Consider the following 24275-nt stretch of genomic DNA (forward strand, 5'->3'; position numbering starts at 1 on the left):
TTGGATCACGCCAACTGGGGAAGCGATGGTGAGTGTTGGATCCACAGACACTACTCCAATCTCCCGTCCAACTACTGCAGTAGACTATCTACTTGTTTGAGGCCTTGCATACCGATGTCCATGTTAATTCTACGCCAATTGGAATTGAGTCGAAGTAAAGAATATACAGCCCAGCCAAGATCGTCAATTTCTATACTCAGTCCGCACGAGGACATTGCACCAAAGGGTCCGTTTGCCCTAATTCATTATCGTCGTATTACTAAATTGCATGCCTTCTTGCCTATAGTGTTTGTCTTGGTTAATAATTCCAGTATGCGGACCACGTGACAAGCAATGGGGTTATAGCTCAGCGGGAGTAGCGTTCGACTGAAGTTCCAACTTCATTCATCCTTAATCGAAAGGTCCCCGGTTCAATCCCGGGTGACCCCATGTTCTTTTTGCATTTAGGTGTTTTTTGCCTGGAAAGTGGAAAGTGGAAAGTAGCGAGTGGACCTTGGGCGTCTCCACAGCATCTTGCCCTAATTAAAGGCAGCAGGTATATACAATATCCAAAATGACACACTTCATCGACAAATACAGGTGTCCTCTATCTTCTATACCTACTCTCAATCCGCAATTTCAACAACCAACTTTGTGCAACTCACCCCACGGAGCAACTTATCCAGTCCAGTATTAATAGCGCCCAAACCCCTTCCCACAACCGTCGGCTCCGGACTCGGTATGATAGATCCCTTGACCAAGTTCTCCCTCAGCCACGTCCCCATCCAGTACCGGAACTGCTCCAGTCTCTCCCCTTCCACCATAGACGGCATCACAAAGATCGTCTGCACCCCTTCCACGATCTCCGTATCAGGGGGTACCACAGGCGCGGACGCAATCTTCCCTCCTTCACCCCCATCTTTACCGAGGAATGCTTTAAGTACAGCTTGGCACGGCACCAGCTGTCCAGTTGCAAGGAAACAATACCGGATAACCAGCCCATCCGCCTTGGCTGCTGAGATGATCGAATCCACAACGTTCGAGTCCTTGTAGTCGAATACGCGGTCTGCACCCAGCGAACCCACATAGCTTTTATTCGCTGCCCCAGAAGTAGCGTACACAGCCGCGAAGGGCGTGTTGGGATTGTTGTCCCGCAGTAGTCGGGCCGTTTGAACGCCCATGGTGCCGACGCTAGAGGAGGCGCCCCAGATGAGGAGAGCCCCTTTTTTCTGCACAGTATTGCTGTCGCTATATTTTTGCTTCTCTCCATTGATATTAGACTGAGAAAGAGCAGAACCAGCGGATTCTCCTATCCGCGGAATCCCCATAGCATCCCACGCGCTAAGCGGCACCTGAACGGCAACAGGCAACGTCGCCGCCTGGTTCCAGGACAATGGCAAGTCCCCATCTGGAAGCGCCACAGCATGCTGCCAGGGGACAAGACACCGCTCCTGGAATGGACCATAGTCCGGATCACAGGACTTCCAGACAGAAGCTGAGTAGGCGGCTATGCGCGTGGTATCCGGTTTGAAAGAAGGTGGGACGTTGTCACCGACCTCGAGGACTAAACCTGAAAAGTCGAAGCCAAGTACCGTGGGGTATTTAGGTATGAAGAGGCCGCTGCCACGCATATGATTGTCTGCTGGGTTGAGGGCTATGGATTTGACAGCGACAAGGAGTTCGCCGGGGCCTGGTTTTGGGGTGGGTCGGGTTTGGAGCTCAAAGGGACGGCCTTTGGCTGGGGAGACGGCGGCGAGATGGGTAGTCATTTTGGATTTGGGGTTGAATTTTTGTAGCAGGTTGTATCCCCTCACGATATTGGGAATCGCCTCCTTCTTATGCGATTCAGCTACCTACCTGATGATTCTGCGGCTGTACGATGCCCCTGGTTATAGATGGCAGACAGCCAATCAGAGGCCGCTGCATCCGAGAACAGGTTAGCGTGGAAGTCTGTTCCTAAAGGGGTTAGCGTAGAGTGAGACTACTTTCGGGTCGACGACAATCTTCACTTCCACCTCTGCGCATCTCTCCGGCGTTGAAGTCATTGGAGTATGGAATCGACTCGTCCGGAGCGTAGACCCCCGCGCAGGTCGAGGTTTGGGTGCCGAAATTGCAAGCTCAGAAAACTCAAGGTGGGTGGCCGTTAACTAGGCCTACTGCTTGGCTGACCTTTTAGTGTGACGAGAGGAAACCGCATTGTAGGAGATGTAGTTCTTTCGGGATATTATGCAATTTGATGTCGAATGCTCCCGATCTACAACCTATCTCCGCTGGTACAGGGAGACCATTTGTGATTCAGCCCCCTGTCACCAGTGCCGTCTGGACGTCCGATGAATCCACCACATATCAATACCAATTGAACGCGAAATGTCAAGACTTTATCACCCGGTATCTAGGACGAAGTCTCGTCAGCACAACCCCAGACGACCCTAATATGATACATGTTAATCGCGAGCTCCTGGGACTGGCTTTTAATGTAAATCTCATTACATTGACACTATAACTATCGGACAAATCAACTAACATACACTGCAGTATCCTTGTCTAATGCACGCCTCTCTAGCCGTGGCGTTCTCATATGACCGCCATCTCAACGGCTCACCAGGCTCCCGTCGCAGTCTTGAAGAATGCTACCACTGGTCCCAAAGCACAACTCTTCTGAACAGGCGGCTAAGGAAACCAATTGAAGAAAAAGACAAGGATCCAATCTGGGGAACTGCAGCCGCCCTGGCTGTCTTGTCCTTTTCATCACCCGACGCACGCACACCCGAAGAATCATGGCCTCTAAACTCCTCTAACCAGTCCGATCTCGACTGGGTACACATGGGCAAGGGCAAAATGTCACTATGGAATATAGTAAACCCACTACGCCCGAACAGTCTTTTCCGCATCATGGCAGCGACATTTGCTCATATGGACCTACCCCTACCAGAGAGAGGCATGGACGGTATACCGACACCCCTAGCCGCCGTTTGTCTCCTGAACGACTCTTCTACAGCACAAAACAATCCGTATTTCGACGCCGCACATGCAGTATCCCACATCCTGCACCTCCCAGATAGTGAGGTCACAACTGGCCAAACTCAACTTTTCACGCGCAGCATCCATGGCTCCTTTGAGGATCTGCTTCGGAATAGAGACCCTGTGGCGCTTTTGCTGCTGTATTTGTGGTATCGCAAGACGAGTCGCAGTATATGGTGGATTGGACTTAGAGCTAGGGTTGAGTGTCCTTCCATTTGCGAATACCTACGGCTGTATTGTGAAGGGAATGCTGCAGTGCAGGCATTCCTTCCGGGTGGTACTATCGGTGATAGATGGGATTGTTGACATAGCTGTCGCGAATGGTACAATACCACTACCCCTAAGGCGAGCCAAGGAGAGCCTACAGTAGTAAAAATAGTAACCCAGATACTTCAAAGACAAGTGTGCTTTTCTCCGAAAAAAAAAAAAGACGCCCAAGGAGTTCCAACTCAACCAACAGCCAGACCGGCCTGCTTGGACGAGGCCCAGCGCCGCCGCCGCAGCGACTGCCAAAGCCGACTCAGCTACTTAATTGTGACCCTGACCCGATAAGGTATTGGTCTTAGTGACCAAAACATGACACTTTCGCCTATACAAAGAACAGCCTCAGAAGGTTTACTCTGTACAAATGTCCTACCACTAATCATCATACTAGATCAAGTAACAGCGGTGACTAGATATATAAATACATGTGTCTAATGAGTATTTCAGTATTCTGCCGCTACTTTCTCTCAATGTACAAGTAAGTGGCTCAAGGGTATACGTACTTGTGGTGCGGGAGTACAGTGGGGCATTTAGGGTTTACTAGCGGCGGGTCGCTCCGGGACCCTTCCCGGTTGGCTTTTGTTGCACATGATTGGTTGGATCCATCCAGCAGGGACGTACTTGAACAATTGGGAAAAATGGAATATTATTGTAGAATGACTAATAAGATCATATAACTAGTTAGTTAGTTAGTTAGGGCCTTTTCAATATAATAAGCCCAGGTACGAAAATAACACTGCGAGCTCTATTCAGCTTTCCAACACTTTCTTTATCCGTCAGACCAACACATATGTTCTGGTCAAGGCTCAGGCTGGTTGCTTGCAGTTGCAGACTGCTTTTCAGTTACCTCACTAGGGTAAGGCTGGTTGATATTATCCCACGGAATACCAGCAGCTAAGACAAATGCCGTCGCACTGGCAGCCACGGCGAGGTACTAGAAAAATTGGAAACAAGACGGGTTAGTTAGTTTAAGTACTCGACCAGTTAACTGTCAGGAGGCGAGCCCACTCACAAAAACAGTAGTGATGGCCTCGTTATAGGCAGCGATTATAGAATCAACACGATCAGGAAAGGATTCAAGAGCTGTTTGTTTCACCTTGAGATTTCCAGCATCGAGCAGCACCGCGATACCAGTTGCGTTCAAGCCCGCGCCAGATTCAAGGGCTGTAACCAGTTTATTGTGAAATATGGCGGCACCCGCAGTCTGCATTACGGCACTGCTAAAGTACTGCGCAAAGAGGATGGTGGAAATGCCAATAGGGATGATGCTTGGATTGGATTTGAGCACGTTCTGGACTGTGAGAAGGGCGGTTTGTGCTGCGAATCCACATCCGAGGCCTTGTATGATTTGAAACCCTATCCAGCTGCGTGATGATGTTGAGAAGGGTTTGAACGTGGAGTATAACCCCGAGGCAATACACTGCATGCCTGAGCCGATGAAGAACCAGGGGTTATAGCGCCGTACATATTTGGCTAGTATGTTATTGTCAGTTTCCGAAACGCATGAGGCGCAGAAGGAGGAAGACTAGTTACTACCTACCGGCTACACCAGATACAGCAGACCCAAAGACTTGCGAGCAAACTGACGGGAGAAGCATGACTCCGCTTCGCATAGGGCTCGCACCCTTGACAATCTGAAACCATTCAGGGAGGTAGTAAACAGGGACGACAAAGGCGCCCATGAAGAGGAACCCGAAGATAATGCTCAGCATCACAGAGCAATCGTTAAGGAGACAAAAAGGAATCAGTGCCGCTTCACGCTGGCGTATCTGCCACGCGATAAACAGCAGTATCGACACAACAAACCCAACGAAGAGGCCGATAATAGTCGCTGAATTCCAGTCGTATTCTCCCCCTCCCCATTGCAGAGCTATGAAAAGCATGACTATCGATGATACGAACAGTACGCAACCGATCAAGTCCAGCTGCAAGATTCTCTGGATTATCGTCTTTTCCCGCGCATCAGCTTTTTTGTTGTTCAGTGGTGGGTGGAAGAAAAACAGCAACGTCGCAACTGTAACTGCCCCTGCTGGAAGGTTGATATAGAAACACCATCTCCAAGAGACACGAGTCGTGAATGCACCCCCGATGATGGGCGCAATCACCGTCCCCACAAAGTAAAGCGACATAATCAGTCCGGTAAAAAGCGGACGCTGCGCGGTGGGCGTGACCAGTGCAATGACAGAAAGACCACAAGGGACAACACCAGAGCCTCCAATGCCTGCTACTGCGCGACCGACTATAAACATCGTGGAACTGTTTGCTGAGCCGCAGAGGAGGGAGCCGAGAAGGAATACGCCGAAGAAGACGAGGTACGTCCACCGCAGGGAGAAGATCGTTGAGAGTTTGCCGCCCAGAGGTTGCAGGGCACACATGGTCAGTGGGTAGGCCGCGCCGTACCATCCTATGTCTGTTGCTGTGTTGAACTGGCTGGTGATGGCGGGGATGGCCTGCAGAGGTGAGAACGAGAACCTATTCTGGGTTGGACAGGGTAAACTTACAGTTGCGATGATGGAGGAGTCCAGCGAGATAAGAGTAGTTGCAATCATAAGGCCAGAAAGAACGCTGTAAAGCCATGGGCTGGTCAGACATTGTGCATCATCCATCAGGGTATCTGGTTTGATGTCGGAAGGAGTAACTTCGCCACCAGGCTTCGTTTCTGGGTTCATGGTTGAGGAGGTGAAATCATGGTCTTATTTTCTTTGTCCACGGCAAAACAACAAAGCTGCGTATGTTATACTCCTATATTCGTGACTCCGACTCCGACTCCGATTCCGATTCCTGCTGCTGTCACTCCGACCTCAACTCAACCACAGGGCTCTGATCAGCCAATAATACTTATAAAAGCTTAGATCATATTCCATTTTCCCTATGGAGTCATTCCTCCAGGGGCAGTTCGACAGGCCGTACTGGATAGTTACTTGGGCGAGGGAGTAGCAAACGAGTGCGTCTGCTTAGGGGGGAACTACATTCACTAATTTGACAACAAAAGGAGTATTGATGATAAAGGATAGGTGGATGTCAGGGGGAGCTCAATGAAGAAAGTATCCCACCCATCCATGTCACAAGATCGGCATCTAGGTGCATGTATGACCGGATCTCGACGGGCAGAAACGAGACATCCCAGACTCCACGATGCCACGGTGATGCCTGGCGTTTTATAGGCCACTATAACTATAAGTATGGATAGCAGTGGATGTTAGAAAAGTGAATATTAGACCAAAAGGGCGGTGCGGCATGAAAAGTGAGTATGCGGAATTTCCGGTTTGGGACGCTGGGGATCGAATCTGGATATAATGCGCGCCTGCCCGAAGCGGTTAGTCTGCTTGCCTAGGTATTGCCGAGATTCAGCCTCTGTGGCTCAATATTGACGGATTTACAGTGGAGAGGTCTACTCGGAAAATAAGTGCACGACTGAGAGTCAACTCTCAAAGGCTTTATAGCTATTTTAGACAAGGTAGCCGATCAATCGGCCCCGGGGATTAGCATCCCATGTATCATGCAAATGCAACACCACATGTCAATGGATGTTGATGGTATGAGGTAAAAAAAAAAAAAAAAAAAAAATTTTTCAACGCCATGGTGATGCTGTAGCCGGAACTAACAAAGACAAATCACCTCCGGGTCCCCGAAGAAAATGCATGCAATGCTTCTTGCATAGAAACTCATCTATGATGCCAGAACGCCAGAATAAATGCAAGGTCATAACAAGTAAAAAGGTGTACAGGATTCAAGAATTAGGGTGAATACAAAAGGGAGAAAATATGTCGGGATGTGGATGCGAGTCATGAATCGTGAGCAGCGTAAAAGGAAACGACTCAGTAGTGTGAAGTAGAATGGAAACTGGGTGGAATGTACGGCCCTTGGGCAAATGCGTCATGGTGGAGGTAAGGCAACAACCCCGTTCTGCGCTCAGCAGTCGACTTTCCTAATGGCTGGTAATGCATGTGGTCGAAAGGAATGGTGCGCTGATGCTCGAGAGAAGCTGATGGCGGAGGAATCAGCAGCGTATTGACGCTTCGCACTGGACGGTACGGAGAGTTCCGGTTCGCCAGGAAAAACGATGGAGAGAGGTGTGTAGTTGGAGTATGGACAGCGTATGCAGACACGGCGGGTGAAACCGTAGCCGATGACATGGCGTACGGGCTGCTATGGTGCCTTGACGGATCAGGAAGCGATAATCCCGGGGTCAGCCCACCGTTCGAGAGAGGTTGGGGGGCCGTAGGCGTCGCAGTCTGCGGTGCCCAGGTACTAGGATTGTAGACCGGAGGCATGGTAGAGCGACTAGGTGTGGTGGATAGCTGAGGTAGGGATGCCGGGATGTTCGGAACAAAGTTGCTGGGAGGCAACCGTGAGGCAGGCCCTGGAATGCTCTGCTGTGGCGGTGCAGAGGTTGGTGCCATCATTGGCGGCAAAGCCGGCACGCTCATCTGAGTCGCATGGGGCAGACTTGCAGACGGAAGCGGCATATTCGGCAAGGCCATTTTCTTGGACGGATGCTGCTCTTCAGCTGGCTCCTCGTAGCGCCGCTTTCGAGTGGTAATCGGGGGTATTTCGCTCGCGGCTTGAGAAACGGCACCATATGAAATCCCATTCACTGGAGCCCATGGTTGGGAGTGTACAGGCTCAGTGGAGGGCGATGGCAGCCTCGTGGAAGTCGGCGACAGCTGAGTCCTTGCTGCGCCGAAACTTGGCGAGAGACGAAGGACTGGAGGTGTTGGGAGTACATCGTTCTTGTCCGAAGCGAGGGGTGCGCTATTGAAGAAGTCCGCAAATAGGCTTAATTTGACATGCCACTGTGCCCATTCCTTCTCGGATGCATAAAGGTTGTATCGAAGGTTGCTTAAAAATTCCACCTCCATTACATGGATCTCTTGAACCGATATCCGAGACACATCCGCCCAGGTCTTGTTCGTGTAGGTGTTGTCGTCGAGGACTAAAATGAGCATTAGTACATCCATCCAGCCCAAGGAGATAGACAAGAAACTCACATTTGTTCCCCAACATGAGAGCAATCGTCATCAGTCGGTATTCGCTGCCCTTTTTCCCGCGCACTGCAGGATTAGACTTTTTCAGCCGGTAGATGAAGAGAAGTGCCAGCAGAACGACGTTCTGGCTCACTTGCGTCGTCGATAGGATGCTCGACACCCACTTCTGGAACCCAACTGAAGGAATCGCTTCGGGCGAAAGTGAGGCCCCATGGCTGGAGCGTTCCTCAATGGCCCTCAGCTTCGGTGAGCTCTCAAACCAAAACAGGCAGGTCATCTAACAGCAAGTCAGTCTTGTGGTACTCTCAATATTTGTCGATATCCTTACCTGAGCAGCGAAATCCGGCAAATTTCCCTTCCCATTGTTGATTGAGGTAGGAACCTGAAGGTACGAAGGTGTGGAACTATCCTTGTCTTTTTTCTGGCTGTCCGTCTCAAGAGTGGAAGGTTGCTTGCTAGGCACCTGAGCTTTGGGTTGTCGCTGAGGCTGTTGTTGCTGCTGCTGGGTCATCCGGTTGACAAAGTCGGCGCCCATCCGTGGATAGGACGGGGCCTTGTTGTACATAGGAACAGCATATCCTTCGGGCTTTCCTCCATAAGAGTGTAGGTTGGTGTAGGCGACGCCATTCATGTCGCTCGGGGGAGTGGGAAGGCCGTCCCTAAACGGGGCGGTCCAAGGGATATCAAGCACCTCCAGATGGTTCTGAGAGTGTTGTTGCTTTGTGATAGCGGCCGGAGCGTCTGTCCGCGAGTCGTGGGGAATCGTCGGGGTAATTGGAGGGGCAGCGAGATATGAATGCGCCGAGAGCATCGGTAGAGGCATATGGCAGAGATCTGAGGTCCGAGAGAACCGGAGAAGGGGGAGAGATGAAGAAATGAGACCTTGGAAGCCGAAGTGTCATGAAAGTCTCATTGATGATGGCTGGTGTTGTTGAGCAGGATTGTGTTATTGAAGGGCTGCTACTGCGAGTATTGTATAGCAACCAAGCGGATCCAGTAGTGAATGTTGTTGGCGGTGCCCTGTCAATGGAATGAAGGCACGTTGAAGGGGTGAAAGCCAGGCCGCCGGTCCAGGACAGAGATGATCGGTGGCATAGCAGTGAAGGGTTCAGGCAGGCATGTCATACATATAGAAAGAGACGCTTGAGTAATAATATATGGAAGGCGAGGTTCGGATGGAGTTATGGATCGCAGCCATCCAGAGTTGCAAAGCCAGAGCCGACTAAACCAAAAAGGCAAGTAAGAGGAAAAATTAAAAAAAAAAAAAAAAGAAAGAAAGAAAGAAAGATATTAATTTAAATAATAAAACGACAAATAGGAAGCGGAATTTAAAAAAGAAACGGTTTAGTATAGAAGACAAGACCCATCGCGCCCAAATTTAAAATCGAAAGGGAAAAAAATGAAAAATAAAAAAGTATAAAAAAGACTAAAAAAATAATGAATGGGGAAAGGAAAATTATGGAAGGGCGAAAAAAAAAAAAAAAGGAAACGGAAATTAAACAAAAAGAGATGAAAGAAACCAAAGTGTAGACGATAAGGACGATGAAGTCAAGACATCATCTCAGCGGCAGCAAATAATGGCACGGCATCATGAAAAGCTCCGCCCTTTGGCCAGGGTGCCGGACGAACGAGGTTAGCCCGAGCGCTGTGTCCATTCGCGACGGACAGAGTTTGAGCCGGACGCAGGTCCAAAGGGCTGATCCTCCTTTTGTCTTGGAAGAGAAGGTGCAAGTGAAAATGAAAGTGAAATACCGGTTGATGTCAGAGCGGCGGGGGTGGATGGGGATGGGATTGGGGGGACGGAGAACAAGGGAAAAGGAAGGGAACAAGTGGATGCATGCGATGGGCAGGAGTCTCAGTCAGCCGAGAAGAGAAGTGAAGTGAACCAAAACCAAGGCCAAACCCAAAACCAAAGAACGGGGGCGTTGCTAGGCTGCCAGGAGGGATGGGTGGAAGGGACGGGAAACGAAAGACGCAAAAGACGAGTCCGTCAGCCCCATTCTGGATCCAATGGCAACCCGGCCTGACCGTCACATTGCAAGCCCAGTGCGAGTCTCGAAGGGGGCGACATCCCAGGGGGCCGGGCATTGCTGGCGGTTACTGTGGTCGCTACTGGCCATGGTGTGGTTGATCACCGGAGCCAGAGGAACTTGGAATGCCTGGCATACTTCCTTCGTAAACAACACCCGCACTATCGTATCATCGTATTATTGAATCCGCGGACTTGCAGTCTTGCAGTCTTGCACGTCTTCGTTAGTCTTACAGCGACCGTCTACTGGCTGGTGGTACAGCAAGGCGGGACGTGAGTCGTGACTGAGAGTGAGGTGGATGGAAGGGCGTCGTGAGTGTACTAGATGTAAAATACGTCACGGCATTACATCGGTTTAATTTAGGACCCAGTCAAGAGGCTGGCATCCTGGCCACGGCAGAAAATTCGGCGGTTGGACAGTGAGGGGGCATCATGGACTCAGGAGATGCTGAACTGCAGGTGGAGTTGCAGCCGACTACGACTGCGACAAATCTGACCAGGAGTCCAAGTCACAAACGAAGTACCTATCCACTCCGCGAGTGAGACCAAGTCATGAAATTGTGTCTTGTGCAAATGATGCCAAATGGATGGATGCGATGCAAGGTGTCTGGCTGCACAAATCAGAGGCATCCGCTGTGTATCCCGTTACCACTGTGACCGTCATTTTTCGCATGCGTCAGCAAACCCGGGCTGCCAACGGACCAATCGCCGCTTTCAGCACAGCCTGGGAAGCCCGATCGTCCTTGGGGCCACAATAAGCGCCCTTGGATTTCCGGCAATAATGAGCAGGAGAGTCGAGTGAAGACTGAAGAGAGAATTTTAGCGTTTGTTACGACGTTCGTATTATGGAGGCCTGGCTGGCCGCTGAACCGATGGCTGAGGAGGTGGCTTCGTCGATGTTATCCACACCAACCAAATTCACCGCAGGCTGCAGTTGGACCAGTTGGCCTGGCCGGCCGCGGTGTTCCGTGTATCGTCCAAACAAAATTACGTCTTAGGTCATCCTCCTGCCCACACTCTCGCTCCAACTGGTCCAATCCAACTTCTTTGTCGGGGACTAACTCAACCAAAAAGTTCGAGCTTCAGCGGCAGAACTGGAAGTGAAGGATGGCAAACCGCCGAGGATGTGGTGCTTTTCAGTTTTTGTCAGAGTCAGAGAGCCACCCAGCTGACGATCCATCAAGGTGCAGCTGCTGATTCCGGTTTCCACGTCCGACGCCTGGAGCACGTCAGGATGGTCAACCACTGTGCTCGTGGATGCCACTGGATATGATGATACGTATCGTAACTGCTTTCGGCCTAGCCTAGCTCAGCACTGGCAGCCTCCTCCACTCCTCTCGTCCAAAGTTCGGGGCCATCTTGCTCCTTCAGGTATACTTGATGCTGCAGCCTCATGTTCTTGGGTCGCAGATTTGAGCCCAGACAGTCTTCGTTCTCCATCCTGCGAAGTAAAAAAGATGCCTAGAGGCAAACTGTGATGGCGCTGCGATGGGGTCATCCACCCAAAACAGTACATCGGTGCGAGTATCGTCATGCTGAATCGTTGTCTGCGTTACGCCGATCGTTGTTGTTTGATGCTGATGGGACAACATCATATACTTCAATCACCCCAATAATGATTGCGTTCCAGGAAAAAAGAGAGGCGCACTGGAGAATCCAGTCATGGGTGACCAAACGCCGCTAAGCCTGCGACACCTTTAATAATCAGTAACAAACGAGCAGCAATGACAAGCGCAGTGATAACTCTCGTATGAGTACGGAGAATGACCCGCCTCAGGTCGTTGCCTCCAAAGCGTGGAACTACGGAACGCTCGGGCAGAGAGGCTGTCCATCCAGTAGACAGTTTCCCCATCGGGCACCTCAGCTTGAGAACAACCAGAGTTCAGGAGTCGAGATATCCGACCCTGATACCAGTAGTCCAGACGATGGCTTTTAGATGGTTCAATGAAAAGCAACAATGGAGTCGATCGATGCGCTCAAGACGACACCTCAAATACGACCTCTCATTCGCCTGGTTGCTCAACCGCGGCCACCGCCAACCCCGCCCTCTTAAAATTGTTTCGCTGGCCAGTACTCGTTGCCAAGGGGGGGTTGAAGGGAAAATTCCGCAGGGTGAACACTACTGAACACAAGTGGTATCCGCAACCTTGGTTCCAAAACCAATCCTGGTCTTTGGTCGATTGTGCGGTGGTGTTTCGGTTTCTTTTTCCTGGACAGAGCGACATTCCGGGCCCAACCCTTGCAATAATAAGCTAAACACCTGTGTCAATGCAGCTCGCTATCTAAATGAACCCTGCCGGTGACCTCGAAAACGGGTACCTTCAAAATTCAAGGATTCAGGCGTGGTCTATCATGTATGCTTCCGGAAGTGCTCACATCCCTGGCGGCATTTGCTTTGAAGTCAAATCCTTTCGATTTATCCATGGGCCCCATTATTATCCATCCTTTGAGGGCGATTCATGGCTGGTCAGCGCCATATTTAGCGAGTTTCTTGGAGTTTGTGATGCGCATCATCCACTGCCTGTGCTCCTCTTGGTTCAAGTCGCTTGGAAAACTGGGCCTGGGGCAACAGGGGATTGTCCCAGTGAATAGGAATCCCCGTCCCTCCCAGCTCAAAGGACAATCATGTGATTTTCCTGATTTTTTTTCACTTTACTATTTTCAATACCGGAGACGATGGATGATAGTCTGATAGAAGACAAACTAACAGCAGGCTAGTCATGATAGGCTGATACACCGATAATCTTGAGACTGAGCCATACAGCCGCTTTGCATTTTCAGCTTGGACAAGCGAGTTTCGACTGCAGAATTCGCGGATCGTCAGGCTCAGAGTTACGAGTTACGACTTGGTAGATTGCTCCATCCGAGGGATTATTCTCGTCAGCTCCAAGGAGGAGACGACGTACTTGCATTTGAGTCAACTCATTAATCTCCAAACTCCGATCGAACAATCAACAGCCACCTTACCCTTCGTAGTTTAGACCATCCATAGCCTGATTATTCCAGCTTGCATGGGACTCTGTCGACTCGTCAGTCTCCGTCGTCACCTGTTACCAGCCCACTTTGTAACAAGAAACCGCCTGGATAATTGTAACATGGCTTGCCGCCAGCCGGTCGTTCCAGAACACAAGAAGAAACGACTCTCCGAGCCGGTGGAGCGCGAAGTGCCACCGCCTGCTCATTGGCCAAAACCGAGAGGATTCATTCTCGTCAATCTGCTGAATTCACGAGTTGCGTATCAAAGATCATCGTCATCATCATCATCAGACTCCCACTCCCATTTTATCTGGAACCCTCATCCTTGGCTAGGGTCGGGCTATTCACCATCGAGCAAAGCCAAAGGCGCAGCCGCGGGCGCCCGATGGAATCAGATGGAGTCAAGGCGTCCACGACGATCGGGAGTGTGATCCAGTTTGACTCCAGCGCCTGAGACAAGACGCAATAATGGTGATATTGGGAATGGCTTGCGGAGTATTGTTTCCATCGCTTGCATGGTCGCAGTTGCAGTCCAACGTCCTGTCTTCCATCTGTGACCTCTTTGCTTTTTTCGATCCCTAACAGTAGTAACAGTACCCCGTAGTTGAACATAAACCTTGGACTACGGTGCTATTCACGGTTATCACGGCGGAAATCTCAACGAGCAAGTCAGCCTCAAGGCAATCTCCGGTCAAACTCCAGTGCTCGTGCTCGAGTCACTCCCCGCCAGATATCCCCTTCCCCTCTTTGTTTGAGATGTAATTATTACGGAATAGTAGGCCCGCATGTAATCCTTTCAGCCGATACTTCTCGAGATCAACAAGCGAGGGCCAACGATTGGCAGGCTATTTGCACTCCGTTCTTGAGTGCCCGGGCCACGGAGGAAACTTCACATCAGAGAAATTGATAACCCCAATGGCTCGGGGACGCTGGGCGATTATTGCTTTTTTCCAACCCGCTAGTCGTAGTCCATAGCAAACGCCGTTAATTTCGATAAGTCCCAAATTTCGCAGCCAGCTTCCAACTCGCCAGTCGCCACAGTGCTGCGTGGAGTGGACACTCCATCTTCCAAATTGGTCACCGCCACGACCGACTGAAAGGACTCCGCAGGCAGCTGACTCAGCGTGCACGGAGCTCGGCTGGGACGCGCCCCCAAAGTCCAACCGAGTCAACGACGCGTTCTCCAAGACTCCAACCCAATGTCCTCCACGTCCAGTCGTCACCTTCACATCGCGGTAGATGTGGATAGTCACTGTGCCGTCCAGACGGACTGCTGGTTGATTCTGGGATGACTGCTTGCGACATCCAACCTCGCTGATCTTAACTCTCTCTCTCAGCCATTGTTCAGTTTTGACTCCGCTTGTGACCACTGCCCGACAGGGGTTATATGCTCCATGTCGGAGCCTAGATGGCAGATGCAGTCTTCTGATCGTCTCGTCCGCGAGACACGCCGTGACGCCCTTCCGCCCGCCCATTCGGCACTTGACCCTTGAACGGTTAATGATACTGTGGAAGGGGGTGGTGTGTGCCTTTCGAGCCGCTTGCAGGTAAGCCGATCGACATGTCTGGAATAATAATAGCCAACCTTATCGTTTGCACTTGCACTCCTGCAAGTTGGCAACATACGACTCTTGACTACGACTATTACGACCACCACCCGTCGATGACGACTGAGTGACAAACCTTGGGGACCGAGCTCAGCGTCAGCGCACCGACCTTGGTCATTAGTACGATGTTTACCCGTGATGCATTTCCCTCGCGGCTTCGCTCCGATTGCGAAACAGTTATTATTGACCAACGTTGCTTATTATCGAATTCAATATCGACTTCACCTATTCCACTCCTGGTTGCCATGCTGACTTACTGCATATTACCTATTATTACCCGACAGTCGGCTCCCCCATGTCTGGGTGGATAATCAGGGCTTTCGGAGAAATTTCCTGGCAGCACTTGGTTTCCTTCCTGGTCCTGATCGGCCCATCCTACACACGGGCAACGGGAGCCGTGGTCGACACCTTGGGAGAGCTTTCAAATGATCACATCACCGGACAACGTCGACACTCGATATATGGAGAGACAGACATCTCCAGTTAATACCGGGACTGTTGTTCCGTTCGCACCTTGCCTTTTTTTTTTTTTTTAACGGCTCCTTGCATTCATCTGATCCCTGCAGGCGAAACACCTCGAGCCTCGCATCCTGCGCTCGGAAACGAGCGAGATGCACGGAGGGTTTATTAAAGGCTACCACCAACCTTGCTCGCCTGCTATCGAAACCTTGCCGGCATCTTCTTGTAAGGGCGGCAAGCTCGCTATTGCATCGCTGCGACAACCTCGCTCAGGATCTATACCGGATAACCCTCAGCTCGAGCACATGTTAGGGATGCGACTCCAGCTTCAGCACCGGCAAGGGTCAAAATCTCCGGCTCAGGAGAGGAGTAACCCTTGAACGTTCTCCTCCGGCAGGGCGTCGATATCATCTCGAGGGCACATCTCAGACACGCTTATCCCACCCACGTCTTTGTCTTAATCAAGGCTCGTAATATTGATCTAATAATCCCCGACCACATGCTGGATGCTGGCGTGCTCGTTTGAACTGAGACAAGGCGAGGCATGGGGGAGGCAAAGTAGTCGCATGCTTTTTCGTTGAATGATCCGCATGTTGGCCGTTTGACGGCTTCGTGATCAAGTAGAGCAACTGAGCAAGTATAGCTGTCGGATCGTACAACGTCAGGGTTTGTTTCCGCGGACTCTTTGCAGGATGGCGGAGTGCCAGGTTTTGATTATGCCGTTTGCTTCCCCGACTTATCCACCTTTCAGCTGCTTGATGCAAATAATCCACGGCTGTGGAGGACAAGAAGGAAAAAGAGTCGCCAAAAAGCCTCCCCACTATAACCCCCACCACGAACAAGTAATCGTAGAGTTATCCATCATCACTGACGACAACAGCTTGGGCTCAAAAATTGGCGGTGCATGCAGCTTCCTTACAAGAACAAACACTAGTCCGAGCATCCAAGACACGGGAATTTGAGAAATGCCGGTGCTCCATTTCAATGTCCAGACGGGGCTTCGTATTAGTTGTCCAAGTCGGTTGCAGGTTCACCGACGGGCTGAAATTGAATCCTGGCAAGTTCGAGTTACGGGTTACGAGCCACGGCTCAAGTCGAGGCTGTCGTCTCACCGAGCAGCCACCCATATATTATCCATCGTTTATTATTATTGGGGTCGTTTCATTAATGTCACCTCGCAGTGGCACAAACTGCCGCGGTACTCCGTCGAGACTCCTCCTCGATACAGTACAGTACTACGAGAGTCGGCAGTCGGACGGCTTGGGTGTCAGCGGCCACCGTTCACCATGAAGTACTGCATTCGTACTCTATCTTACTTGCTGTCGCATCGCTACATTATTGATCATCCATCCAAACACAAAAGCGGGAATCCTGGTCCGAGACTGCCTAGTAGCTGCTGTGCGTTTGCTGAAGCCGTTGCCAGCATTCCATGACTATACCAAACTACGAGCAGGAGGCAGTGGCCAGCATCAACAAGATCAGCCTCCGGGCGCTGGTGGAAAGTACGTTCGAGAAACATGGAGCACCCCCTCCAACATCCATCGGCAGCCTGTTCCCGTAGATATTTTAGTTTCCTCACCCACAGACAAACGCAGTGGCCCTGGCACTTACTTTTAGTCCCAACCAGCTGCCAACCAACCATCGTCCATTTCCACCTTCCAGTTACCCTCCATTTATCACCGCCACTTTGTCCACGCACGCACACACGGCGAAGGTAACTTCGTCCTCGGAATGTCTGTCAGCCATGATTCATGGACTGAATACAGTACAAATTGGGTGGAGCATAACTAACTGGCTCGACAGTGAGTGGAGGAGACAGAAACCAAAAAGAAACCTCGGGCGTAAAAAAGCTATGCTTTGGAACCTATCACAAGAACTTATGTGTCTATACTTTAAACAAGGCAAGGCAAGACGCCCTCCTCAGCTTGACTACTAGGCACTGTAAAGAAGTGAAACCCGCCACAGACAGCAACGTCATCAGTCATGGTTCGTTTGTAAAGCCACCGAGCAGTTACACCATACTCATAGTCAGAAGAATCGAAACCGAGTCTACTTTGATGGTTTACTGACCTCGTTCCAACTCCATCAAAAATATATATACACATATTCTTTTAAGATAATGCAAAACAAGAGGACACACACAGAACCGCTAAAAGCGGTAAATTAATCAACTCTGCACTTCCACTTCCACATTATTATTCCTTCACTTCGCAGAGCGCACTGACCAGGCCCGGGCCAGGCAAGGCAAAACCAGACCAGAAACGGTTGGAGGTCCGACTCCGGGCTGGTTGCAACTTGCAGGCGGTAGTCGAACCGCCTATTCTTCGCTCTTCCTACCTACTTCCTATCGCGGAGTGCCTCCATTCATTCAGTCAATCAATGCAAATGGTGTCAAATTATAGGATGGTACAATTATGTGACTATGTGATACTCTGCACCTCCCTAGAAGGCCGGACCCGACCTGACGACTCAGAATCAGGAGCCAGTCCGGAGTTGAATTCCAAGACCTCAGTGGCCCCGTCTATTAATCTATTATTAACGGGCGCTGGCGCTGGCGCTGGGCGGCCTCAGTTCAGGGGAGACGTCACGTTTTCGGGCGTGTTTCTTTTCTTCGCCTGTCTTTGTCTTTCTTTGTTTGTCTCCCGCCCCCTGGGTTCGAACTTGGGCTTGAGGACTAGTGGCTCACTGCTCATGGTCTGGACGTTTGAAGACTTGGAGTGATGACCTTGGCCAGGTCAGGCACTCTCCTTTCCTGATATACAGCGCAGGCCAGCTTTGAGTAAATAGTCTCCGCAGTCACATTCAGTATTGATATTTTAGTTGGTATTTGGCTTTTTATTATTATGCTTCGATTACAGCAACCCGCTATAAGTAGCCTCGGTTCTCTCCTAACGCGAGATTGCAATTCGGCTGAAAATATTATACCTACCTACCTATTTTTCTGTGGACAGCTTTTATGAGACGATTAACTATCTAGTTCCGTTTTGTTCATTAGGGCTGGCTGTTTCTTGTTGATAGGGCTTAGTAGTGTACGAAATATATTTTACTCAAGGTAGTTGCCCTAACGATAGATATATTCGGATGTTCTACAACAAAACACCGTAGCATAAATAAATTTCCCAAGTGTATAGTTACTATACGTTTAATTGACACGGCCAAAAAACAAAAATAATCACTTTCAGTTCTCTCTGTCTCTGTCTAATCGTCATTCCCTCCCTCCCTCGTCGTCCAAAACCAGGGCCATTCTATACATGCTGGCAGCTACCTAGCCGAAGCGACCATGAGGTTCCCAATTGATTGATTGATTGATGCTGCTGCCAATAGGCCTTTCTATCCGTCTCACTTTACCTCTATCTTACCTGTTGGAAAATTATGTTGACGCCCACAGTTTAACCTCCAGTGCGCCCTACTCCTTCCTTATCCGGGAGTCATAGATATCACCGTGGACACCTACCCACCTACCTACTTACCTACTTACTTACCTACCTGCCTGCCTGGTAGTTCCAGGAAGGCGCAATGGTGCCCGGTTCCTTTCAACCTCCAAGTTCTAATATCGGAAGGAGCTGAGACAATCGCACCTTGTTAATTAGAGAAACAAGATCCCATTGGAGTATATATTCTATTCCAAGGAATGTGCGATAGACCGAGTGGCTAAGAGTAGCCCAGGGAATGGAAGGCGCTGGCTGCCCCTGACCCGACGTCAGAAGGCTATATACATATATATATATATATATATACCCGTCTTCATAGGTGCTGCCCCCGGGATTGTGACGGGAACAGTATCACTTCCATGAGATTTTGGATCTAGAGAATGCCTAGGAAACAGATTCTTTCTTAAATGATGGTATTTACTTTGATCTCTCCTCTAGTCATATACAGTGTACACTCTACTAGCTTAGCTACAGTGGTAAGAAGAAAGCGGAACAGAATTGGCGTGAGTGCGGTGGAAGAGAAGAACTGGGGAAACGTATTAACGTATTTTGCACTGCTAGCTAGTTCAACTTGCTTCTGCTTAGGTATCTCATGTCGTATATATCTTGTATCCTTTTATTTATTCGTCTATGGAGAAGAGAGCTGGGTATAACTCTGGTAGATCGGTAAGGCCTGGGTGAACATTGAGTAGATGGTAGATGTTATGCAGTATAGTTGTGCTGAGGAGTTGAAATGGAGTATGTGTATTATGTATGTGTGTTTACAGATTGATATTAATGCCGAGCGAGGACGAGGACAAATGGTGACCGCCGAAGCTGTACTTAGTTTGAATACAGACTCTGAGCTGGCCATGCATATCCTGGTCCGGACCGAGTCGGATATCACAGCTCGGACTATCACAGCTATCACTTCGCTCATCCACCTCTAAGCGATAAATGCATAGAGTCAAGCAAGGGTTGAATGAAGTGGTTTTTCGAACAGACTTTCTTTCCTTGAGAGTTCATATATGATATAGACCTATAATAATATTAAGTATTCAACCCTGTCGGACACCGGTAGCCTCGTTTAAAGTAGGAGATGCATTGAATCACAAGTGATGACTTTACAGAGCAATATATCATGCAAGTGAGACTTGATTCTTATCTAGTTTGCTTGGTATATCGTTTGATGTCCCAAGCAGGCACTCAGATTTAAGGCGACGCAGAAGGACGGAAAGGGAAGAGTGAAACGCAAGAGAGTTTGCTGCGTGTTACCCCAGGCGTGGTGATACTGTGGGGGAAAGCAAAGAAAATCAGCCAGGGAAGTAGCAAAGTCTCGTTGACTTTGATGCGGTTGGGTTTTAAATTGTCTGTGTGGGGTGGCTGTGGGTTGCGTCGGTGTTTGATGGCGAAGGCTGGGATGGCGGTGATGGTGATGCAGCAGAGATCTGATCTAACACTTGGGTTGTTCTTAATAGGCAAATGAAATATTGTAGTATGTTGCCGTTAATGGTGCTTTGCATGAAGTCTGGTCGGAAAGGCAATAGCTGAAGCATCGCAAACGCGGCAGTTCGAATCGGGGAAACGAGGCAAGGAGGAAAACGAGACACATTGGACATTTCATCATGTAACTGTAACCAAAGTTAGCCGAGAAATATGTAAAGTGGTGTTTAAATATTGCTTCTTCTGCATTTTGTTGACCGGCTGTATGAAACAGCCTTGTTTACTGAAGGCTGAGACTTTCGGCCGGTTGCCTAATATTGATGATGGGTTCTGGGATACGTGTACAGGTGCACATCATCTGAACAGGGAATGGCCTGCAATGGTTTTCCTCATTTGAGTAGCATGCTGTGCTGAAGTGCTGGGCAAGACTTGAGACATGGCTGCAGTCGAGACTGCAATGTGATCTCGGAGCCTTGCATGGAGGGATGGGCGACAAGGGCTACAACTCGGCGCGGAGAGTCTCGTCATTTGAATGGCCCGATGGAATTTGCCTTTTGCTATAAACCATAGCAAAGGATTACATGCGTCGAATCAAGGCGGGGCAAGCGGGATTGAGATGACTGCTCATACCTGACGCATATGACGCGTAAACAGGGAAGAGAAGGAGCCCGCCAGGTCACAGATCGTCTGTCTTGATGGCAAAGAAGCTCGAGTTCTGGTTCTCCATTGCATATCCATAGACTGAGTAGGAGAAGGCGGGTTGCTAACAGAATGGAAGCTTTAAGGCTTGGGCATCAGCGAGCAAATGGAGTTCAAGCTGACCCTCGGCGCATTGCGATGCCAACACTCGTGCACTATGCTTTCAACCCCAAAAAAGTACGTAACACATTGTCTTGTCCGCGCCATTTGAACAGTTACAACGGCGGCTTATAGTTTTTGGGAGCTATATCGGTTGTTGATTTTGGACCTCTGGATGCGGCGGAGTGCAACTCGCAAGTACAGCGAGTCAATGTTTGTTCGCAGCCCGAGAAGCCAGCCGTGTCATGGGCCTTTTGGGGGAAAACTCGGGTCTGTCAGGACCCAGACCTCAGACAATTATCGTGAACAAGATGTCAGCAGATTCGGATTCTCATACTAAGCTTCCAAAGCACAGATAAACACCGAGAAAACGCCGGCCCAGGGCAAGGTGTATTCTAGCCTCGGGGCTTGTTCACGAGAACCGCCGGGATGGAATCAACCAGATCGCTGATGGCCACCGGTGGATCTCGCAAAGCTCCCCCGGATTTTATCGTGCGTTTTCTTGCAGAGCTTCCAAGGCCCAATCCAGGGGCCAGCCTGTTGGATGCGCGGAGGATCCCGGCGCCGCTCGGGAAGGACCGTAGGGCAGAGGCTGACTCAGCAATCAGCGTCGACCTGCAACCACCTCGGCTGAGGCTCGGCATCCCGAATTTGGAAGTGGACGAGGACAGTCGGAGATTTGGAGAAGCACAAGAACCTTCTCCTCATCCCTCTTTTCGCTGCAGATTTGATCATTCTTGGGGATTGAATGTCCTGGGCACTGGAGGCGTGACCCTCAATACCCATTGACAGCGGCTTTCGCCAGCACAGAGCATCCTGCTCGAAGACATCCCGAGTGCGTGCGCGTCTGGTGTCAGTGGACGGAGAAGAGGCCGAGAGGGGAGTGCTTATTTTCTCCTCACTGAGAAGTCCAGAAGGTCCAGTTCCCCTCACGACGGTGCGCAGGCGCAAAGTGGATCCTCAGGCATCCACTGCCGGCAAAATTCCTCAGAAGATCTCGACTCGAGCCACACCGACGACCCAAAAACAGCTTAACAGGCGCTTCTATCGCAGCTGACACAAAAAAACCTTGATTTTTTATTTCTGTTTTTTAATTTGCACCCTTTGATTGTGAATCATCGTCACATTACTCACCCTCCGTCAGGACTCTTCATCCTCCAGACTTCTCTCCTCTCCCTCTCATCCTCCCCCTTCCGCGTCCTTTGCGACTACAGCCTCACAATGGTTGGAAGTACGCTAGCTCTCCGGTCGAAGATGGCCTCGCCATCCGCCATGCAATTGTCGTCGCTGTCGCGCAGGTCGCTCACGACGCGATCCCCCGTCCAGACCTTGCGCTCAAGACAGTCAGTAACCCAGCAAGTCGCTCAACGTGCTGCTCGTCGCCCTTACTCTGATGCTCCTCCGGCGGCCCCGGCTCCTAAGCCCCGGAAACGCTTTCGCTTCTTCCGCTGGACCTGGCGTCTGACTCTGTTGGCTGGTGTTGGTCTTGCTGGCCAGCTTGCTTACAGCATCTACGACCAGCGTCATCCCATTGAGCAAACCGAGGCCGACCCCAATAAGAAGACCCTTGTGGTCCTTGGTAAGTTGCCGTCGCGCATTGATTTTGGGCGTAAATGTTGGTTTTAGGAATCCCGCCTAACCCGACCACTCATTAGGTTCCGGATGGGGCGCTGTTTCTCTCCTCAAGAAGCTCGACACTGAAAACTATAATGTCGTCGTCATTTCGCCGCGCAACTACTTCCTTTTCACCCCGCTTCTGCCATCATGCACAACTGGTCAAGTCGAGCACCGTTCGATTATGGAGCCGATCCGAAGCATCCTCCGCCACAAGAAGGCCCATGTGAAGTTCTACGAAGCAGAAGCTACCAAGGTCGACTACGAAAAGCGCGTTGTCTACATTAGCGACGACTCGGAAATCAAGGGTGACATTTCTCACACCGAAGTTCCCTTCGACATGCTTGTCATGGGTGTTGGTGCTGAGAACGCTACCTTCGGTGTGTAAATGACTTTTGTTAATCTATCAGAAATTTTTCAACTAATCGCTTATAACAGGTATCAAGGGTGTTAAGGAGAACTCCTGCTTCCTGAAGGAAGTTGGAGACGCCCAGAAGATTCGCAAGCGCATCATGGACTGCGTCGAGACCGCCATGTTCAAGGACCAATCTGACGAGGAGATCAAGCGTCTCTTGCACATGGTGGTTGTTGGTGGTGGCCCGACCGGTGTTGAGTTTGCTGGTGAGCTTCAGGACTTCTTCGAGCACGATCTCAGGAAGTGGGTTCCTGATATCCAGGAGAACTTCCGTGTGACTCTTGTGGAAGCTCTGCCCAACGTGCTTCCTATGTTCTCTAAGCAGCTGATCGACTACACCGAGTCGACCTTCAAGGAGGAGTCCATTACTATTCGTACCAAGACGATGGTTAAGAACGTTACCGACAAGTTCATCGAAGCGGAGGTTACTAAGCCCGACGGAACCAAGGAGCTTGAGACTATCCCCTACGGATTGCTCGTCTGGGCTACCGGTAACGCACTCCGCCCTATTGTTCGCGACCTCATGAGCCAGCTGCCCGCCCAGAAGAACTCTCGCCGTGGTCTTGCTGTCAATGAATACCTAGTCGTGAACGGCACCGAGAATGTTTGGGCCGTTGGAGACTGCGCCATCACCAACTACGCTCCTACTGCCCAGGTCGCCAGTCAAGAGGGTGCTTTCCTCGCTCGTCTCTTCAACACCATGGCCAAGACCGACGCCATCGAGAAGGAGCTCCAGAAGCTCTCCGAGGCTCAGTCCGCTGCCAAGGACGAGGAGACCCGCAACCGCATCTTTGACGAAATCCGTGAAAACCAGCGACAACTGCGGAGAACCAAGCAGATTGGTCCCTTCCAGTACTCTCACCAGGGAAGTCTGGCCTACATCGGAAAGGAGCGCGCGGTTGCAGACATCAGCTGGCTGAGCGGCAACATTGCAAGTGGTGGAACTATGACCTACCTCTTCTGGCGTAGTGCTTATCTGAGCATGTGCTTCAGCAGTAAGTATCTTTTTTTTCTCAAACGCATCGGATCGAGCATTGACTAACTCATGGTTTTTTACTAGCCCGGAACCGTGTCCTGGTTACTGTTGACTGGATCAAGGCCAGACTGTTTGGCCGTGACGTGTCTCGCGAGTAAACAAACCACCCTTGCTGCTTCCAGTGTGAGGTGGATGCTAGGAACCGTGTACAACAACAATAGACATGCCCATACCCTATGATATTCCGAGCGCAACACATTTCCTTCCGAACTATTACCCCACCTCTATTCTGCTCT

General features: G+C 50.4%; 7 protein-coding genes and 1 non-coding gene across 8 annotated transcripts; 4 read left to right on the forward strand and 4 right to left on the reverse strand.

Moving 5' to 3' along the window:
* Positions 1-335: 335 nt before the first annotated feature.
* ASPSYDRAFT_t3 lies at positions 336-429 on the forward strand. Its single transcript has one exon. It is a non-coding gene; the product is annotated as a tRNA-Phe (tRNA).
* A 52-nt stretch (positions 430-481) lies between these two features.
* ASPSYDRAFT_63412 (zinc-binding alcohol dehydrogenase family protein) lies at positions 482-1748 on the reverse strand (the record flags this gene model as incomplete). The annotated part of the gene is made up of 1 exon (XM_040850235.1): positions 482-1748. The coding sequence occupies one exon, from the start codon at positions 1746-1748 to the stop codon at positions 606-608; it is 1143 nt and encodes a 380-aa protein (XP_040707417.1). The 3' UTR covers positions 482-605.
* A 300-nt stretch (positions 1749-2048) lies between these two features.
* Positions 2049-3668, forward strand: ASPSYDRAFT_38203 (uncharacterized protein). Its single transcript, XM_040845666.1, has 2 exons — positions 2049-2455; positions 2515-3668. The coding sequence occupies exons 1-2, from the start codon at positions 2216-2218 to the stop codon at positions 3304-3306; spliced, it is 1032 nt and encodes a 343-aa protein (XP_040707418.1). The 5' UTR covers positions 2049-2215; the 3' UTR covers positions 3307-3668.
* A 395-nt stretch (positions 3669-4063) lies between these two features.
* Positions 4064-5933, reverse strand: ASPSYDRAFT_83664 (MDR family MFS transporter; the record flags this gene model as incomplete). Its single annotated transcript, XM_040851254.1, has 4 exons — positions 4064-4198; positions 4277-4737; positions 4805-5714; positions 5766-5933. The coding sequence occupies 4 exons, from the start codon at positions 5931-5933 to the stop codon at positions 4064-4066; spliced, it is 1674 nt and encodes a 557-aa protein (XP_040707419.1).
* An 877-nt stretch (positions 5934-6810) lies between these two features.
* On the reverse strand, positions 6811-9521 carry ASPSYDRAFT_38205 (putative mucin). The gene is made up of 3 exons (XM_040845668.1): positions 8581-9521; positions 8256-8529; positions 6811-8200 (listed from the first exon to the last, which is right to left on the reverse strand). Exons 1-3 carry the CDS (start codon positions 9073-9075, stop codon positions 7083-7085), a joined length of 1887 nt encoding a protein of 628 aa, XP_040707420.1. The 5' UTR covers positions 9076-9521; the 3' UTR covers positions 6811-7082.
* A 4374-nt stretch (positions 9522-13895) lies between these two features.
* Positions 13896-15111, reverse strand: ASPSYDRAFT_1154289 (uncharacterized protein; the record flags this gene model as incomplete). Its single annotated transcript, XM_040840005.1, has 2 exons — positions 13896-14822; positions 14941-15111. The coding sequence occupies 2 exons, from the start codon at positions 15109-15111 to the stop codon at positions 14103-14105; spliced, it is 891 nt and encodes a 296-aa protein (XP_040707421.1). The 3' UTR covers positions 13896-14102.
* An 885-nt stretch (positions 15112-15996) lies between these two features.
* On the forward strand, positions 15997-17013 carry ASPSYDRAFT_246639 (uncharacterized protein). The gene is made up of 2 exons (XM_040844145.1): positions 15997-16825; positions 16951-17013. The coding sequence occupies exon 1, from the start codon at positions 16289-16291 to the stop codon at positions 16754-16756; it is 468 nt and encodes a 155-aa protein (XP_040707422.1). The 5' UTR covers positions 15997-16288; the 3' UTR covers positions 16757-16825; positions 16951-17013.
* Positions 17014-22228: 5215 nt separating this feature from the next.
* ASPSYDRAFT_142563 (alternative NADH-dehydrogenase) lies at positions 22229-24137 on the forward strand (the record flags this gene model as incomplete). The annotated part of the gene is made up of 4 exons (XM_040841253.1): positions 22229-22553; positions 22630-22968; positions 23027-23998; positions 24064-24137. The coding sequence occupies 4 exons, from the start codon at positions 22229-22231 to the stop codon at positions 24135-24137; spliced, it is 1710 nt and encodes a 569-aa protein (XP_040707423.1).
* Positions 24138-24275: the final 138 nt, after the last annotated feature.

The sequence above is a fragment of the Aspergillus sydowii genome (genome assembly GCF_001890705.1).
Source record: "Aspergillus sydowii CBS 593.65 unplaced genomic scaffold ASPSYscaffold_1, whole genome shotgun sequence".
Lineage (NCBI taxonomy): Eukaryota > Fungi > Ascomycota > Eurotiomycetes > Eurotiales > Aspergillaceae > Aspergillus > Aspergillus sydowii.

Bases quoted from the DNA above. Each gene is read 5' to 3' on its own strand.
- ASPSYDRAFT_38205 (XM_040845668.1), bottom strand. From the start codon at position 9,075: ATGCCTCTACCGATGCTCTCGGCGCATTCATATCTCGCTGCCCCTCCA. The intron at 8,530-8,580 runs GTAAGGATATCG...ACTTGCTGTTAG, and splicing joins TGCCGGATTTCGCTGCTCAG to ATGACCTGCCTGTTTTGGTT. The intron at 8,201-8,255 runs GTGAGTTTCTTG...TGCTCATTTTAG, and splicing joins TCTCATGTTGGGGAACAAAT to TCCTCGACGACAACACCTAC.
- ASPSYDRAFT_38203 (XM_040845666.1), top strand. From the start codon at position 2,216: ATGTCGAATGCTCCCGATCTACAACCTATCTCCGCTGGTACAGGGAGA. The intron at 2,456-2,514 runs GTAAATCTCATT...CATACACTGCAG, and splicing joins TCCTGGGACTGGCTTTTAAT to TATCCTTGTCTAATGCACGC.
- ASPSYDRAFT_246639 (XM_040844145.1), top strand. From the start codon at position 16,289: ATGCCGGTGCTCCATTTCAATGTCCAGACGGGGCTTCGTATTAGTTGT.